The sequence below is a fragment of the Poecile atricapillus genome, chromosome 5, assembly GCF_030490865.1.
Source record: "Poecile atricapillus isolate bPoeAtr1 chromosome 5, bPoeAtr1.hap1, whole genome shotgun sequence".
In the NCBI taxonomy this organism is placed as follows: domain Eukaryota; kingdom Metazoa; phylum Chordata; class Aves; order Passeriformes; family Paridae; genus Poecile; species Poecile atricapillus.
Genome location: NC_081253.1, coordinates 35,748,265 through 35,765,623, shown reverse-complemented (window position 1 = coordinate 35,765,623; position 17,359 = coordinate 35,748,265). Strand labels below are relative to the sequence as shown.

General features: G+C 41.3%; 1 protein-coding gene across 2 annotated transcripts in view; it reads right to left on the bottom strand.

The window, feature by feature from the left end:
- The window catches only part of UBE2F (ubiquitin conjugating enzyme E2 F (putative)), a 53,320-nt gene that overhangs the window by 10,018 nt on the left and 25,943 nt on the right, over positions 1-17,359 (bottom strand). For both annotated transcript variants that reach the window (XM_058839883.1, XM_058839882.1), the window contains exons 8-9: positions 10,835-10,867; positions 8,742-8,804 (exon numbers count right to left, since the gene is read on the bottom strand). In XM_058839883.1, coding sequence (XP_058695866.1) covers positions 8,742-8,804; positions 10,835-10,867 — 96 coding nt within the window. The remainder of the gene's footprint in view (positions 1-8,741; positions 8,805-10,834; positions 10,868-17,359) is intronic.

Here is a 17,359-nt window from a genome sequence, read left to right as displayed (position 1 = left end):
CTGTATTTACTCCTTCCAAAGTGATCCTGTCAGAGCAGAGATAAAACAGGTGAGAGAGGTTGTCTGTGTAAGAACATTACAGCAAGACTGAGACATGCAAGGAAAGGATAAGGAACAGAATGCAATTTAAATGTCAGCCTGTTAATCCAGGACTAAGATGATCCAAATGAATGCCCAGCCTCCCACTGCTCTATTGTCCTACCCAGAGTGAATCATTTCCCTCTCCACAGCATGCCAATTCTCATCAGCAAAGTACCCAGCACCACAACAGCTCTCCATCATTTAAATTTAGTTTGGTTGCCCAGCACTGCAATTTGTGGACATCAGATCCTATTCTATTTACACAAAAGTAAGTGTCAAGCCTACAAATTCTATCGTAAACCAACACTAACCACTTCATGATACTGAAAATAAAACAGCCATCTATTTTTGTTTAAACCTGTTTTTCATTTTGTAACAAAAGATACCAAAAGCAACTTACAGTTACTACTGAACACTATAAGGAAAATCAAGACAAGGTGAAAAACTTGGCTTGGCTGTAGCTGATAAAGAAAAAAACCTGATTTGCAGTGGTAAAACATGAATTTTCATTCCTGATTAAATAAGTAAGAACCTTAAACCAAAGGATCATCTTTTCTTGCCACCTGTTAAATCCTTCATTGTTACCTACCTATTTAAACTTTGCCAGCAGACATCTGTGAATTTTCAGAGAGTGTGAAAAACAGAATATTCCAAATTTGCCCAGGCCTGGTTTCTCCTATTAAATGAAATCCCCATTTCTTTTTCCAGAGGGATTTCAAGCCCAGGGGTTCACACACTCAATGCTACTCAGGAGTCCAAAGCAGCTGTTGTTTTCTGCACCAAGCACTGCAAGGGCTGGGCAAGTTAGAAGGGCTGGTTTTCAGTTGAGGGTTATGTTAATATCCCAGCAGGGTTAGATGGTGCAGGAATCCAAGAAACCCAGCTCCCTGAGGTCACATTTCACTGCTGGGGAGCACACACCCCAAAAGGCTCTTCTGGCCAGCAGCACCATTAAAACTTGTTTCTGTTGATGCAGCCAAATAAAACACAGTAAAAGCAATTGCCCAGTCCTCCAGGATAAAGTCTCTGTAATCCAAGCACAGAGAGTGCCTGACCACAAGCTGACATGGTAGAGAGCTCTACCTAATCAGGAGTCATTTGATAACCACCAACCATCCTTATGATACTCCCAGAAGAGGAAACCCAGGGGGATGCTTGATTAAAGGGCTCTGAATAGACAGGGCTGTTAAATTGTTCCTGCAGAACCTGTAAGAAGTCCGATTATTTTTTTTTCCCCCAGTGCTAAGACACAGTACAAAATCTGCCAGAATGAATGCGGCTGCCCCATCCCTGGAAGTGTCCAAGGCCAGGCTGGACAGGGCTTGGAGCAACCTGGGTTAGAGGAAGGTGTCCCATGGCAGGAGGTGGCACTGGAGGTCTCAAGGGATCCTTCCAAACCACACCACTCTGTGACTCACATGGAAAGTAATTTGGAGTTACATGGTAAATGTTTTACTATTGAAACAAAGATTTTTCAAGACAGCAGGAAAAAAATATTCTGGCTTCGTAGCTGTTGTTACTGAGTTATTCACACTCCTGACAAGGCAGGCAGGACATGATGACAAGCTGAAGTTTTTAGATAGGTTTCAAGTCTGCCAGCACAGGGCTGGAGCCTGTGGAAAAGCCCCACTCCCTGACAACACCTCACGTGGCAGCTGTAACCAATCCCCTTTTCTCCAGCCACTTTGTCAAAATGAATGAAGGGCTAACCCAGGCAATACTTGAAGTCAGCCATCAGCATGGTGCCAGAAAAAAAAATCCAGCAAATTTTGTTTACTGCTGATTTCCCACTCCTTTATGCCATGTTCAAGGGGTCCAACTTTGATACTTTGGTTTTTCAACCCCTTAAAAATAATTCAGCTCAAGCTGTTCATGCCTTATGAGCACCTTGCACACCCAAGCCCAGCACATTGCTCCTCCAGCACCAGCTCAAACACAATGATAATAATAAAATACTTTTAAAGACTACATTAAAGTAAATGTTTTTCAAGTATTTTCTCTGTTCTAAAGGAAATTTTCCAGCTGCCTTGAGTCATCACTAAACTTTTGACATTCAAGCTTAAAAAATTATAACAGTAATTATCAGAACTCTTCATATATCACTGTCACTGTTTAAATACAGAACTTTCTAGGGATATGTTTGGAAAAAATTCCAGCTGGCTGTGATGGGAAACTATTTGCAAGGGTGAAAAGCCTGACAAAGAGAACTGGGCTAAAAATAATGCGTGAATGAATTAAATGTGCATTATTTCTTAAAAATTCCGTAGGGAAGGCATTAGAGAAAGCAGTTTGCCATTAAAAACCCTTGGAGTGCATTCTCTGGCTCTAGTCCAATAAAGAAACATTCAGATAGAAATTTGATATAAACTTGGGCCATAGAGAGCTGGTATTTGACTTTTGACCCACCCATGTGCTTTGGAATATTTTGCAAAAGAAAAGTATTTCAACTGTTCTGTTTCCTCAAGGACCACTACCATCACAGAACACAGATTATCCACAATTATCTGGAAAATAAAATGCTTTTTCAGAGCTATTTCTAATGCTTTTTACCACAAATAACATCTCCTCTGAAATGCACAGTGACAGAATGCAGCACCCACAGACCATGAAATTTTATTTATTATACTTTATATTCCCTATGTGTTTTATATAAAAATGTCTTTCAGAGAATCTTGGACAATTTTGGTGACTTGCTACCCAAACAAGCTGTTTTGCACCCAAACTGGCCAACAATCACTAGAGAACAGTGGATAATATTTGTAATTCCCAGAGAGATTTAAGCCTCAAGGAATTAAGCCAAAAATAAAACTGAAAATAAAAAGCAGAACCTAAGCAGTTTGGAGGTAAAAAAGTGGCAAGGAAAAGACCTGATGTCTTCTGAACAGGAAGAATCCCTGCAGGAGCTAAATATTCAAATATGCCTTTGACATAAAAATTATAACAAAGAGCAGGTACAACAGAGAAACAAAGAAACTACTGTAAATCATTTAAATGAACTCCTTTAAACCAGAAGATCTGAGAAGAAATACAGATAATGAGTAATTTTCCCCCAAACTTCCAAGTTTTTTAGTTTGTCTGCTTAGAGGATCCAACACACCTGTGGCACACTGGCATTTATAGCATGCTTTTCATTTAGATGTATCAAAGAGCATTTCAAACAGACTGATCTCCTGAGACAGAAAATTACATCAACAGAAAAAAAAAAAAAACAACTAAATTCAACATGATCAATTTAAGATAAAGCAGAATCCAAATCTGAAGGCATTATTTAGTTTCAAATGCTTTTCTTCAGCTATACAGAAAAATGGAATTTGAAGGAAGGCTTAAATCTAAATGTAATTATGCCCTTAGTATGTATGAGCACAAAAAATAAAAAGCCAGGAAGATGAAAGTACAGCTGGCCATGACATTATTTTGCAAGAGCCTTTAGAAAGATCAGATCTGAAATGACACAGAGGCAGCGAGCTCTGGGACTCTTTAGTTGTCTAAAGGCACCAGCAGTGCAAGGACAAAATTACTCCAAACTTCAGCAGTGATAAAAAATCCCAAATCTGCCAGCTCCTGTATTTAGCACCCTGAGGAATAATGCAGAGAAGAAAGCACCAGGCTCTCAGATTGGTGCTTGATTAAACCTGAGGTGAGACTTGAGGACAGGAATCCCTTTCCACTTTGAGATGTGCTTCCCAGGCCAGACCTAAGTGTCTGGTAAAAAAAAATTACCAACAAACCAACAAGGAGGAAATTCTTGGCAAAAAAAGTTTTACAATCCCAACCTGCTGCTGGTTTCTGGTGGCTCCAGAACTGAGGAGGCTGTGCTGGGCAAAGACAGCTTTTTATGAAAATGGAAAATCTGGGGGGAAATTCAACTCAATGTGTTTCCAAAAGGGATGCCTCAAGATCATCTACAGAAAATCTGTATTTGTTTCTTACTTTCATTACTTACTTCCTGACAATCTTTTCCCATGGCTCACCTTTTCTCAGGAGGTATCTAGCCCAGGCACTGACACTTTGTCAGGTGCTGGTTTGGGTTAGAGGCTCATCCCATTCCACCCCCTGCCATGGGCAGGGACACTTTCCACTACCCCAGGTTGCTTCAAGCCCCGTCCAACCTGGCCTTGGACACTTCCAGGGATGGGGCAGCCACAGCTTCTCTGGGCAATGCTTGAGAAATTAAGATTCTTCTGCAAAAATTCAGAACTGTTTGCTGTTTAAGGACTCTAAAAAACTGCCTACAATTATGAAAGGTTATAAAAATTCTTCAGTGAAATCCATGCTCAGCAACAGTTCCTAACTACCAGTGGGATTTCTCAGGGAATTAGACTAGTGCTCTCACTAGTGAGGACAGCACAACAGTTCCTCAAGTAACTTTAGGAAAACATTCATCCCACAAGACACATTAGAACAACCTGCAAAGATCACAAGCCACTGACAGGAAGGACTGGGTTTTTTAAGCCAAGTTCCCTAAAGAACTGAGAATGTGTAGGGCAATTACAATCCTAAGAGGAAACCTGAAGAGGCCGCTTTGGATTCCCTGACACCATGAACTTCATAAATCCATCTCCACAGAAACAATCCTGAAATAAAAACCTTATTTTCTTTATCACCTAGAGAAAGCTTTAATTAAAATTTAAAAATTAAAGAAAGAATTGCAGAAGTCAATCCAGAGCCAAACTCCTCCACACAAACCTATGCAAAATAATTGAGCATTAAATGCTGCTTTCCAAAGAGGATGCAAATAAAATCAGGGCCCGCTGAATTAAGTAAAAAACACTTGTGTTTAAAGTGAGTCCTTGGCAAACACACACCTATTCCCATTACATTTCTCAGCTCTGGCACTTCAGAGCTGCAGGTAAATACGATAAATTGGATTTTCACAAGGAAGAAGAAAAATTCCCTGCCAAGTGGAAGGGACTTAGTCCTTCACAAGGACACAGCACAAAGCACTGAATGCTGACAGATGGGTTTCACTAAGATGGAAAGATTGTGCAGGGAAACAACATAGGGAGATGTAACTCAGCTTCCCCTACTACTGAAACAACTCCAGATCACAAGGATGGAAAAGTAAATGAATGTTTGCTAATCTGCAGGATGACAAAAGTTTGCTTGAATTGCACCAAATACAGGGTAAATACAATTCAAATAGGACATAGCATTAGGGTTCTTGGCACAGCAGGCCTGGGCAAGGAAGAAATCTAAGGAATACTTGGAAAAACATTTCTACTTTAAGCCACACGAAGCGTGCAATGAATCTTCTGTTGTGTGTTGTACAAATGGCTTTGAAATGTTTTTTGGCAGAAGTAAACACCACTAGGAAATGTAAGGGCTTTTAAGGATCCTGGCAAAGAACTGCAATGTCCTGAGGCAGTTCCCAAAGCAGCCATGACAGATGGACATATGGAACGTATTTCCTAGATTTCAGCTAACAAATCACAGACACAGCACCCACAGCACCTCTGCATGAGGAATACACAAGTCCTGAAGCACTAAGCTCACTTGGTTTTCCACTGCCAAGCTCTAACTCTGTTGTTTGAGTATTCAGCCCACCTGGCTGCCACAGAGCGGATCAGTAAAGCTCTGTGTGTCTTTGCTGAATAAAAACCAGCAAATCCTACAATTTTTAGCTCACATAATTTTTAAGTGAGTAGTCATTAAAACTTAAACACTTGCTCATTGCTTTAGAATCCATGGCATTGACTTGATTGACAATTAATGGCTCTGGCTATCCAGAACTACTGACAGACTTCTGTGCTCAATGCAGAGCAGTCCAAGCTCACTAATTAGTAAGAGCTTCTTTAAATTCAGCAAGAAAACTCATACCACCAAACTGCTGAGATTGTATCAGTGTGACAAGACTGAATGTTGGGCAACTCCTTGCTTAGTTTGCATAGAGACATCAATCATCTTTTTATTCTGATTTATTGAGCTCTACACCAAGAGAGGATGCTTGCTTATCTTCCAGTGACTGTGACCCAACTGCAGAGCAATGTGGGCACCAGGGATGTCCAGCATTTGCGAAAGCAGGTGTTGGTAAATCTGCCCAAATTTGTTGTGCAGCCTGCTAAAAAATGACTGGCACCTAGCAAGGTGTGTGTGGGAGAACTGTAAAATGAGTAAAGCTGCATAAACAAACATCTTTAATTTTTAAAATAGCTTGTAGAAGTTACTTGATGCTCACTGGCTGAAGCAGGCTGCAAAGGAACAAGCTCAGTAACTGACAGCTCCTTCCTGGAGCTAAAGGAAGTCCTGGAGGGCTGGAAGCTGATGGTGAACACACATCTCAGATAAAACATGTTAATAGAGCAATCGATTTATAGAACTTGAGCTCTGAATTTTGTATCATTTTACATCTTAGAACAAGGCTGCTTTTCCAAAAGCCACTACTACGTGCTCAGTTATAGACCACAGATTTAATGCAAAGGTGGAGAGGTGCCTTACAGAGGAAGGGACCATAACTGCCCCTTCCAGCCTGATCTAACACAAACATTCCCAGCACAGCTGTTTCCCAAGAATCAGCAATAGGGATTTGCTATCTCTGACGCGACTTTTTCCAGCATCTGCAAGGCAGGAGTCATTTGTGATGACCTGGAGCTGACCAAACCCCAGCCTCAGCTCTCAATAACCACAGACAAGGCCTGGGATTAGCTGTTACCCTCTTGGGCAGCCAGGCTCAGCCTGGGAAGTCAGCAAAGGAATGCCAGAACTTCATATCTGAAGGGACATCAATGAGATTCTGAGTCATCTCCCCTGGGAGAACCACAGGAGACAGCCTGAGGTGCAGTGGTTTGGCTGTTACACAGCACACACTCCCAGGATTCTCTGCTGGACACAGATGTTTGTGTACAGAACTGTTCCTGTATAGATGGATTTGCACATCTGCTCACAGAGATACTGAACATGCAAGCAAGTATTACATGTATGCTATCTGTGGAATCATATTACACATGTAATTAATTAATTAGCATTAATTAGCATTCCCATATTAATCCCATAGGGCACTGCAAGTATTTCTTAAGAGCCAGGATGGGACCACAGCAGTCTGACTCCACAACAAAGTGTTTACGGAAAATGACATCTCTGCCAGGGAGAAGCAAAAAAACAACTCAGGCTGCAAGTGCAGCTTTTTCTCTCCTTTGCATTATTTATTCTCTCCACAAAGGCAGCACTGGGATTTTTTGATGTCACCACAAAACACACTACAGAGAGTCCAGCCCTACCTGGTGCTGTCACTGTCAATGAAATGCCTACGTTAAACTCAGACAAGCTCCAAAAAAAAAAAAAATTTAAATGGCATAACATGAATTTTACAGATGCTTATGACAGTGCTAGGAGTTTAATAAACAAAAAATGTTTGTTCCCAAAAAAACTGTGATTTAGAAGACTGTCAAAAAAATGCTCAATTTACTTTTCACTTCTTCACACAACCCCCATGCAATTAGTGTAGCAGTACCTATTTTTGAGGGCTCACTTCTGGTTTTGTAGGAGATGTGTCTTTTAAATCAGGTACCATTTACCTTTCTGTGGATTCCCAAGATTTCCAATCTCCGAATGAGGCTGAGAGGTTCAGGATAGCAATTTTAACCACCCAGGGCCAGGAAGTGGAAGGGGATGGGCTTTAAGGTGCCTTCCAACCCAAACTATTCTGTGATTCCATGACAAAACAAAACCACAGAGACCCCTCTCTTCCAGAGAAGGTCTGTAGACAATTTTTTCCAGCTTTGCTTTATATTCTAATCTCAGCCCTGCAAACAGGGATGAATACCAGAATAGCTACAAGATCTCATTAATCAAAAAACAGCTGGAAAGATGAACTTGCAATCCTGGTATTTCCTCTCGAAAAAATGAGATAAATTAGGTACGCTGCCTGACTGTATTTTCAATGAACTCTTCCAATCAACACTTGCTTACCTGGAAACTTCCTTCAATCTTAAAGGTTAACTTCAACAAAAGTGTTGGAAGAGTTTAAATTAAAACAAGAGGTCTTGAAAATACCAAGTGTGAGTTCCATGTGCTTGAGGAATACATCTCTGTAGTGTAACATGATGGAATTTTGGAGATGGATACAAAGAAATTGGCACTTTTGCTCAGATGTGAGCAGTACATCTCATTTATGTTCACCAGGCCACGTTCTGCTTTGCCCAGTCCATAATACACAAGTGAATATTAGGATCAGTAAAAAGAAATTAGAAGCTTCCACGCTCCTGTTCTTTAAACTTGCCCAGATTTCTCCTGGTTTTATAAATACATGCACCTCTGAATACAAGAGCTGCCTTTGGAAAGAGAGAAAGAGATCTCTGCAGATGTCTTCTAAGGCAAAAGTCACTCATTTCACCATGTCAAATCAACTCACCATCAGTTTGTTACAGAGAACATACAAAACTTCAGGGGAAATCTCAAACATGAGAAGGAAAAGATCATCTATTTTGGGGCTGTGACCACATTATAGCCCACAATCCCCAGCATCTGGTGACTAACAGTGCTGTGTGGAGTTTACTTTCCCAGAGAAAGCACTTTTTGTTTGAATAATTGGTTGCTGATACAATGAGTCACTCGACTGCCTCAAGCAGCAGCTCCACCCCTCTAAAAGGACTGGCTGGGAATTGCTGAGTACAGAATGTGTGTTTGTTTAGGAACAACCTGCCTTAAATAAACCACTGACTCACCTTGTCACGCAAATGATGCTCTGCAGCCTCAATATTCAAAGGATCGTCAAAATTCAAAAGATCCTGGAAAAGAAACAGAGAGAACATTGAGGGGCTCCCACTCACTGCATCACAAGGAGCCCAAAGCCCTCACAAATAAGATAATGGAACAAAGCAAACAGGGCAGCGAGGGCAGTGCCATTTAATCACTGCCTTGGTGGTGTCCCAGCCAAAGGTAAATGCAAATTAGTTTGGTAATTGGAAACCAAATCACAGGACAATTAAATGGCAAGGGCACCAGGGCATTTAAGCCCTTCTGGTGTGGGCCACACACGACCACATGGCACTTCTCCCTGGAAGTCAATGCATTTCTATTGGAAAACTCAATTTTGGAGGAACAGTCAAACTTCTAGGATGCACAATTCCTGTGGGATTTTGTTAGAGGGCAAAGTAAACCCTTAAAAAACTTTCTACTTTATCAGCACACTGTTTGCAGGAGTTTCCTTAATTCCACCACCATAGAAAAGCAATTTAATTCCTTCTGTGATGAAGCTATGTAACCAATAGCCTGACAGAGTTTTATTGCTCTGGGAAAAACAAAGCCTAGAGGAAAAGGAGTGCAAAGACCCAGAGAACTAAGGACAAGTGGGGTCAGGGAGCAGAAATAGCCACAACAAACCTCAGGCCTCTCAGTTTCATCTCAAATACTAACTTTGGAAGGAGAAAGGGTGTAGGGTTAAAAACAATGGAGAAGAGGAATTATCATTAAAAGTAACAATGAATCACAAGGCCCCTGTTCTGTCGACAGTCCACATCTTTCCCCAGTCTAACTGAAAATCCCACAAAGTGAAAGGCTCCTGACAGTCCCCAACTCTTCTTCAAGCAGCAAACCCCATGTTTCATTCCAATCAGGACATCAACCCACCTCATCTTCACTCACTTTCTTCAGTGAAACCCCCTATGATTCTTCCAGACCAGTGTGATCTCAGTGCCAGCTTTTCAAAGCCTAATTATTTACAAGAAGCTGGGTGTGAGGGAAAGCCAGGAGGGAAGCACAGCTCTTACCAGCCATGACAAATTCCTGTGGTCTCCTAGGCATGACCACCCCTTTCTGCAGCTCTCTGCCCAATATTTTTATGTGCAGCTCTGCCCCTGAGGATTTTGTTTCCTTCCACTTACTTGACATGCACAGGGAGACTGGCTATGAAATGCAATTCACTTTTGCTGGAATGGCAAATGCTCTCCAAGGTTTTACATCAATTTACCAAAGAAGTCATTGAAAAAAAACAACCAAGACTTTGGATGCCAGGAAATCCAAGCTTCCTTCTACACCCTGGAGTGGCTGGGATTGGTCTCTCCAGAGGGGATGACAAATGTGGCCACCAAGTTAGTGATGCTCTTTGCCTTCTCCTGACCTTCCCATCCAGTAGCAATAGCTGAGGAAAGGAATCCCTAAAAAAGGTGACTTTTGTAAAGACTTAGCCTCTCTCCACTTTTAGGGCAAAAGCAGCTGTTGCACTCTGCCTGCCTCTTGCAGCTTCCTGCCCTCTACTCCATTTCCAAGGTGCTCTTGCAATTACAGGTTCCTTACTCCCATCAATCTTGATAAAAAGGGGAGGAAACAGGATCCCTGAATAAAATCACATAAATTCTCTGACAAGTCAGGTTTTATGCAAGGCCCCTGAATAGGAATATAAGTGTTCAAACAAGGAATGAAGACTGCAGGGCAGTCTTTAATTCCTAAAGAGCATTTTTTAAAAAGAATAACACCAACACAATATCTTCTCAGAGCAGTATGAATTTCTGTCTCCTGCAAATCAGCAGGAGTTTCATACTGTGTTGGAGATCCCAAATTTGTTATCAGAACATCCCCTAATATTTCTAACCTAAGTAAAATCCATGTACAAAAAGCTGGCATTTCAGACAGTCTGGATGAGTTCTACAAACAAAAGCACAATCTGATTTCATACTTGTCCCACTGAACACCCACTGAAGCCAAGGGAAATAGAGACCTAAACTTTCAGAGGCCACACACAGGATTAGCATTAGGTGATGCTGAAGCTAAACCAGGCAGGAAAAAGGAAAGTGGACGTGCAAAATATTCCTTTACTTACAGTAAATAAAGAGTTTAACCCCCAGACAATATCCTGCAAAGGAAAAACACAATTAGTTAGACAGGCATTTCAGGAGTTTTGAACATGTTCACGGATTTTATTTTTCTGTTCATCCATGAAATAACTTGGAAAAAAAATCTAGATTACAAGTAATGTTTTCCTAATTTAAATCAAAATGTTGAAAAAGCTTTCCTGTTTCATGGCCACTTGATATTTAGAAGCCAGCAAAAACCAAATATTTGTATATTCAAATATAAGGTCAGATCTTCCTGCATGTATTCCTGTTTCTCCTCCATTCAAGGAAAGGAGTGATGCCTTGGGACATGCCACCAACTAAAAACAGCACTGCTTAGTTTAAAGGGTGGGTAATGGAAGTTCATTCAGCAATCTATTCTTAAAATGAAAAAGGGGTCAAACAAATACATGAAACTGTCAAAACAGCAGAGAAAAGAGGGTGAGCTGTAGTAGGAGTACAGAGGAATACTGCTCTTACATAAGCATATGTCTCAAGGCATTCCACAGCTAAAACACAGCTTTTACAATAAAGATAAAGCCTCAAAGTAAAAAACTTCCTATGCACAGCTAAGAACTTCAATAAATGAGTGTATTTGAGCCTGTTTCCTGTTCTGGGCCCTGTGCTGAGAGTGTGGACCACAGAAATCCATATCCCTTAAGGACACTATCCAATTATGCCCTAATGAACAAGACACGATGTCAGCATTACGCAGCCAACAGCCTCTCACGATCCAATTTCCCTCTGATCTTGCACAAACAACCCACTCAGTTTTATCTGCTTTTAAAACATCAATCTGCCCAGCAGGGCTGGCACTGTCAGCGTTTCCATCCTCAGCACCTTCTCAAGTGTGGCAAAGATAGCAACTTTCAAATGTGCTCATCACCTTCAGTGGCAGCACAGACAAACTGCACAAAAGGGGTGAGCCAGACATTTAATTACAGTTATCTGTAAATTTTAAGACTCTAGTGCTGAGCAGTCATCCTCACTCCCAAACAACAACTTTGCCTGCTCCCTGGCAAGCAGAAGAAAATGAACTATTTCAAATAATGGATGGAAATCATTATTTTACACTTTACTTAAGTTGGTACAGAAACCAGGCACAGCAGAGGTCAGCACAGCATGGTATTAAAGAAATCTGTATTAATCCTAGCGATAAATTATTAGTACAATAAATCTGTCAAGTCATAGATTAAAGGAAGATTTATTGGCATGGAGAGCCTGGAGAGCAGCAAAAGGCAGGAAAGTCTCAATTTCCACTTGATTCTCCCACATCCAGGCATCAGAGGGTGCTCAGCAGCTCTGGGCAACCCCTCTGCCCCAGCAGATGCTCTGGCCCCAGAGGTCAGGAGCCCATTCCACTGCTGTCCTCCAGGGCTGTACTGTCCTTCAGGGAGGCAGAGTTGCAGAAAAAAACCCAAAATATTTAGTTGCCTTCTACCTACACTATGAGCCAGAAGGCTGCAGTTGCAGAGGGTGATGCAGAATCCCAATACTGAGCATGAAAACCATCCTGAAAAGGTACAAGGTCACGTGAGTACTCTGGGGTCTGGCCATTTCTAAATCTTGATGCCAAACCTGCATTCCAGGGCTCAATAACTGTTCACAGCTGTTCAAGCACCAGCATGGATAAAAAGGAACAACCAGGAGCAAGTCAGTGCCTTCTAAAATCCTCAAGAGCTCATCTTCTCCTTACACTGAGCAGTGCTGAACCCATGGTGTGCCAGAAGCTCTCCAGACACCAGAGAGAGCTGTTCCCACACAGAACTCCTCCTTGTCCAGTAGAAGCTCCAATACCTCACACAAGTAAATGCTGTAGCTCCAAAAGGAGATGTGATGTCATATTTTCCCATCATATAATCAGTTGCTCCCAAATTCTTATTTGCTGAGCTCTGGTTTTAATGCTTTGGGGTGCTTGACTCATTCAGGATGGTTTCACAGAATTCTATTAAAGAACAAACAAGGAGGCACCAAACCAAAAAAAACCAGTAAAAACCTTTGTACAGGCACAAGCTGTCAGAATGCTGAACATCTCCACTGCCATTCTAGACACCAAAAAGCATAACAGGATTATTATTATTATTACTTAATAATTTACCTGTGAAAGTTATCATACCATTTTTGATGTTTCCATCTATTCAAGTTTTATGATTTGCTGGATTCATTTTATACCCTTGCATGGCTCCATAAAAAATAATGTTAAATTACTACCAGAGGTCAATTACTTTTTGTAATGAGTTTGAGGGTAGACTGGATTTAAATCCAGGATATTGAGAAAGGGAAGTGGGATGGAACAGATGAACAAAAAGTGAAGTATTTGGTGTCTGAAAAACTCAACATTGTTGAATTGCAGAAATAATCACTCTGCATTACTGACTTCAGCAGAGCTGCTGGCTGCATGCAGATAAGCACTGGCCTAGATGCTTGCTTTGGGTTTTCCTGAGGAACTAAAAGATGTGCCAGTCACTGAAGATCTTGTCAGATTTAGCAGCTCAAAAGCTTCTGTTTTCCTTCAGTGTAATAAAGCATCAGGCTTGTCTTCAAATATTTACTGAACTTGTGGCTTACACAGTCTGAAAACAAAGTTAAGCCTGTGTGCAGGAATTTTTAAAGGTTATCTTCACAGGGAGGAGCAGGGCAGGTGGCAGCTGAAAATGGTAATGGTGCACACCTTGACAGTGCTGCACCTCACTGAGACCCTACTTGTACAAGATCAGACATCTACACCTGACAAAGCTGGTTCCTTTACAAAGCTGCTTTCAATCTGATTGTTTTTCTGTGTTTAACATCAAAGTTACAGAGGACAAGGGCACCACTGCTGAGGGACAGCCATAGAGCAAAGCTGAAAGCCTCTGCTTTTGTGTCAAACCTGCTTTTTGCACCTGCCCAGGCTGGACCTGCAGTCAGGGCTGCCAAATTCCTCGAGCTGCTTTATGTGGTTACTGCTCCAGCCGTGCCCAGGCTGTTCCCTGCTCGGTATCCCAGAGGTTTCCCAGCAGCTGAGATGTCACCCATGGGTCAGATGCCTTTGGGAGTCCATGGTGGGATATGCAAGTGGGTTTAATTCACATCTATTCTCTTAGTTCAGAGGAGGCAATGATGGTATTTGAAATCAAGAGCTGGGGTTCCCAAGCACAGCAGTACCTGGCTAAATCCACAGTGGGTAAGTGAACAGGGAATAATGAGGGAAGCACACTCTGCTCCATGGCATTGTCACCATTCTGGGCTGGAGCATGGGGAAGTCAACACAAGCAAGTCAAAAGATCAACAGACTGTTGTAAACACCCCTTTATAATTGTCCCTTTTCATTCTGGACTATTTTTGGGCTGCATCTGAGTGAAAAGTTACACTAAACCCCTGCCCACAGATTTATTTATGGTGTGCCAAATGAGGAGAAAAAACCTGCTGCTGCAGCAGTGTCTGAAGTTCGAGAGCAGTGACTCAAAATCCTCAATGCAGCTTTTGAAACAGCCTCTCCTGAGGCCAGGGAGTCTCAAGACTTTGCATTTCTAGGAGATCCTAACTCAGTCACTGATCTTGCCAAGTGACAGTTCTCAGAACCACTTCACAAAAGCATTGTCACTGAAACCATGCCACAGACAAGGGTTTCAGAAAGGCAACCAGAAGCACTTCTGGAGAGAGAGCAAACACAGAAATTGCAAATTAAGATTTTCCTTTAACAGGCAAAATGCATTTAATACACTAATTTAAGAAGAAAGCAACCAGGACAAAAGCACCTAACAAACTTCCAATCAAAGAAATTCCTTTAAGAGATCCAAGAAGCATTTCTGATCTAACAGACTGACCAAATCAAAGCTCATTGCTAAATCATTTTTTAAACAATTAAATTGCAATTTAACGCAGTCAGATGAACAAAAGGAGCAGCAGTTCATTTATAGAAGCACATGTCTGAAGCACACTTTTTTGGTTTGTTTATAAAAGGGGCTGGAAATGCCACTCCAAAGCTCAGCTTGCTCTAGTCCAGCTTGCATGGCCGAGTTCTGGGGCAGCTCTCTGCTGTCTTGTCTGCCTAGACACCACCTCAAGGTGGTTTTCCTCTTCCCCTTCTTCCACCATCTCTTAAAAACAAGCCCAGCTTCTTCCTCTCCTAAAAAACCAAGCACACTTCATCCCACCCCACCAAATTTATCACTGGTACTGGGGATCAAAAGAAAAGTTTTCCTTCCAGAGACCTAGGCACTTCTCAGCTTATGAAAACATTTCTTCCCTCCTTAACTGCCTTCTCCCAAATAAAATCTCCTTTTATATTTCCTCTCCTGCTCCTCTCTAATCTTGCAAAAGTTGGAAAACATTGTTTCCACCCAGAATAAGGTGATAAAGTGAATGCCACCTTTCTTTAGCCACCCCAGTTGTCATGTGCCTGCCATCCCGGCCTGTGCTTCCCACCCAAACACAACAGCAGCTCCCTACAGGACTTTGGGTAACTTAAAAGGCATAAACTGCTCCAGTTAGCAAACACAAAACCAGGAGGAAGGCTGGAAAACCATTTCTTTTGTACTTAAATATAGGAGGAGAAAGAAAACAGGAACAATTCCAGCCTGTTCCTCTCGCAGTGTGAACTGCCAAGTATGCAGGAGCACTCCTCTCAAGTCCCTCACTTTGTCACTGACTCCTGACATTTGTCCCCGTGGTAACTTCAGGGCAAGTGGATAATCCTGTATAAATTGTTCCCTGGGGAATTCTCTTATAGCTTCTTAATGAACTACACCGCAGTGATTGCAACACTGAAGCCATCACCCTCTGGAAACCAGTCTGCTCAGGGCATTACAGCTGACACAAATGGAATATTCAGAAATGAACGATCTCAGGAGAACAAGTATGGTTTAATTACACTTACTGAGGTACCTCAGCTCTCCTGACTCACAAGCTTACAGTAACAGCTACTGTACCTAAACCAAAGATTTGGCTTTGCCAGGGGACATTAAAAAAAGAAAATTAAAATTCTGCAAATCTTTTCTGAAGCAAAAGCTATTAGAAGACACCGAGTTGTATATTTTCACCAGCCTAGGCATGTATGGAGGGGAAAGAAATAAATCACTTCTTACAAAACTGCTAAAGTCAATTTATAATAAAGTCAAAATACAAAACAATATATCCCTGGAAAAATATTTCCTGAAGCTTGTTTTAAGAAAAAACTGAATGTCAGATCTACACAGAAGATTGTATTCAGTGCTTTATAGCTTCTCTTTCCAAATACTGAAGTTTTTATTCAATTTTTAGAGGTGAGGAAGACATACAAAAAGACCAACTCCAAAAGAGGATTTAAATAAATCAATAGCTGTATAATGTTATCATAATGCTGAGAAAAAAAGCCTGAGCAACAAGAATTCATGTTAACATAAAGCATACAGGTTTCTTTTTTCTCTTCATCCTCAAGACAGTGACAGTTATTTTACTGTCTGTCTAAAACACTCCTCTACACTAATTACAGATGATTTGACAGCAGACCATCTATTTTCCTTAAGATGATGGGTGAAAGTTTTGTACTTTCAAAACTCCTCAGGTTGATGCTCAAACATTGAGGTAAACTGGAAAAATTAAGTCACGACCCTCTGATTTATTTCTCCAAGAGATTAATTTGACATTTGGATGATTCCAAATGAAGTCATTCCACTGCCTGAAGACAACAGCAGAACCAGTGAACCAAACGTTGCCATTTAGTATTAAAACACTAATTAAATAAGCAAGGCTCTTAAGGATCATCTCCACGTAGCAATAGTTTAGTGGAAATGAGTCTTAATTCCTTTTAGGTCAGGTAACCTAATATCACAGACAGATATTTATTAACCTAGGATCCGGAATTATGGGAAAGAAATTCCTGAAAAAGCAGTGGTTGGCATGAAAAAGCTGTCTGCAGACCTAGTTTAAGACTACCTGGATGTTTCCCACTCTTGCTCCTGTCTCTCCTGACAGCAGTAAGACAAAAATTACAAAACCTAGCATTTCAAACTATCTCAGTGAAAAACTGAAATGCACATACACCTAAACACACAGGGAAACCCTCCAGAAAACAGCCCAGCTCTTGAGACCAGCTGGATCTCCACCAGAACACAGCTACAAAAAGAAGAAAAAGGACAAATATTCCCTGTGAACATCCATCATACATTGTTAAACGCTGGTTTTAATGTTCATATGCTCAGCCCTCCACAGAGCTGCCCAAGTGTGCTTTGATTATTTTTAAGGTCCATCAATCAGCCACTGATTTATGAACCAATTTCCAGTTGCAGTTACTTAGAGGTAACTGCAGAAGGAGCCTGACTTTTAGAACCAGTCAGGCATTTAAAATACAGATCTGCTTGTTCAGTTATTAAAATCAATCACCTGAGATGTTTTCATAGCAAAATGAAAACAAACATTTAGGACAAAGCTGAGGAGTATTAAGGAGAAAGCTAGGCAGGTGATAATCCTGGCAAATAAGGTGCAAGTTGAGGACTAAGAGGAGCTACTAAAGCACCCTGGAGGTTGAAATTGAAATTACTGAAGGGTACAAA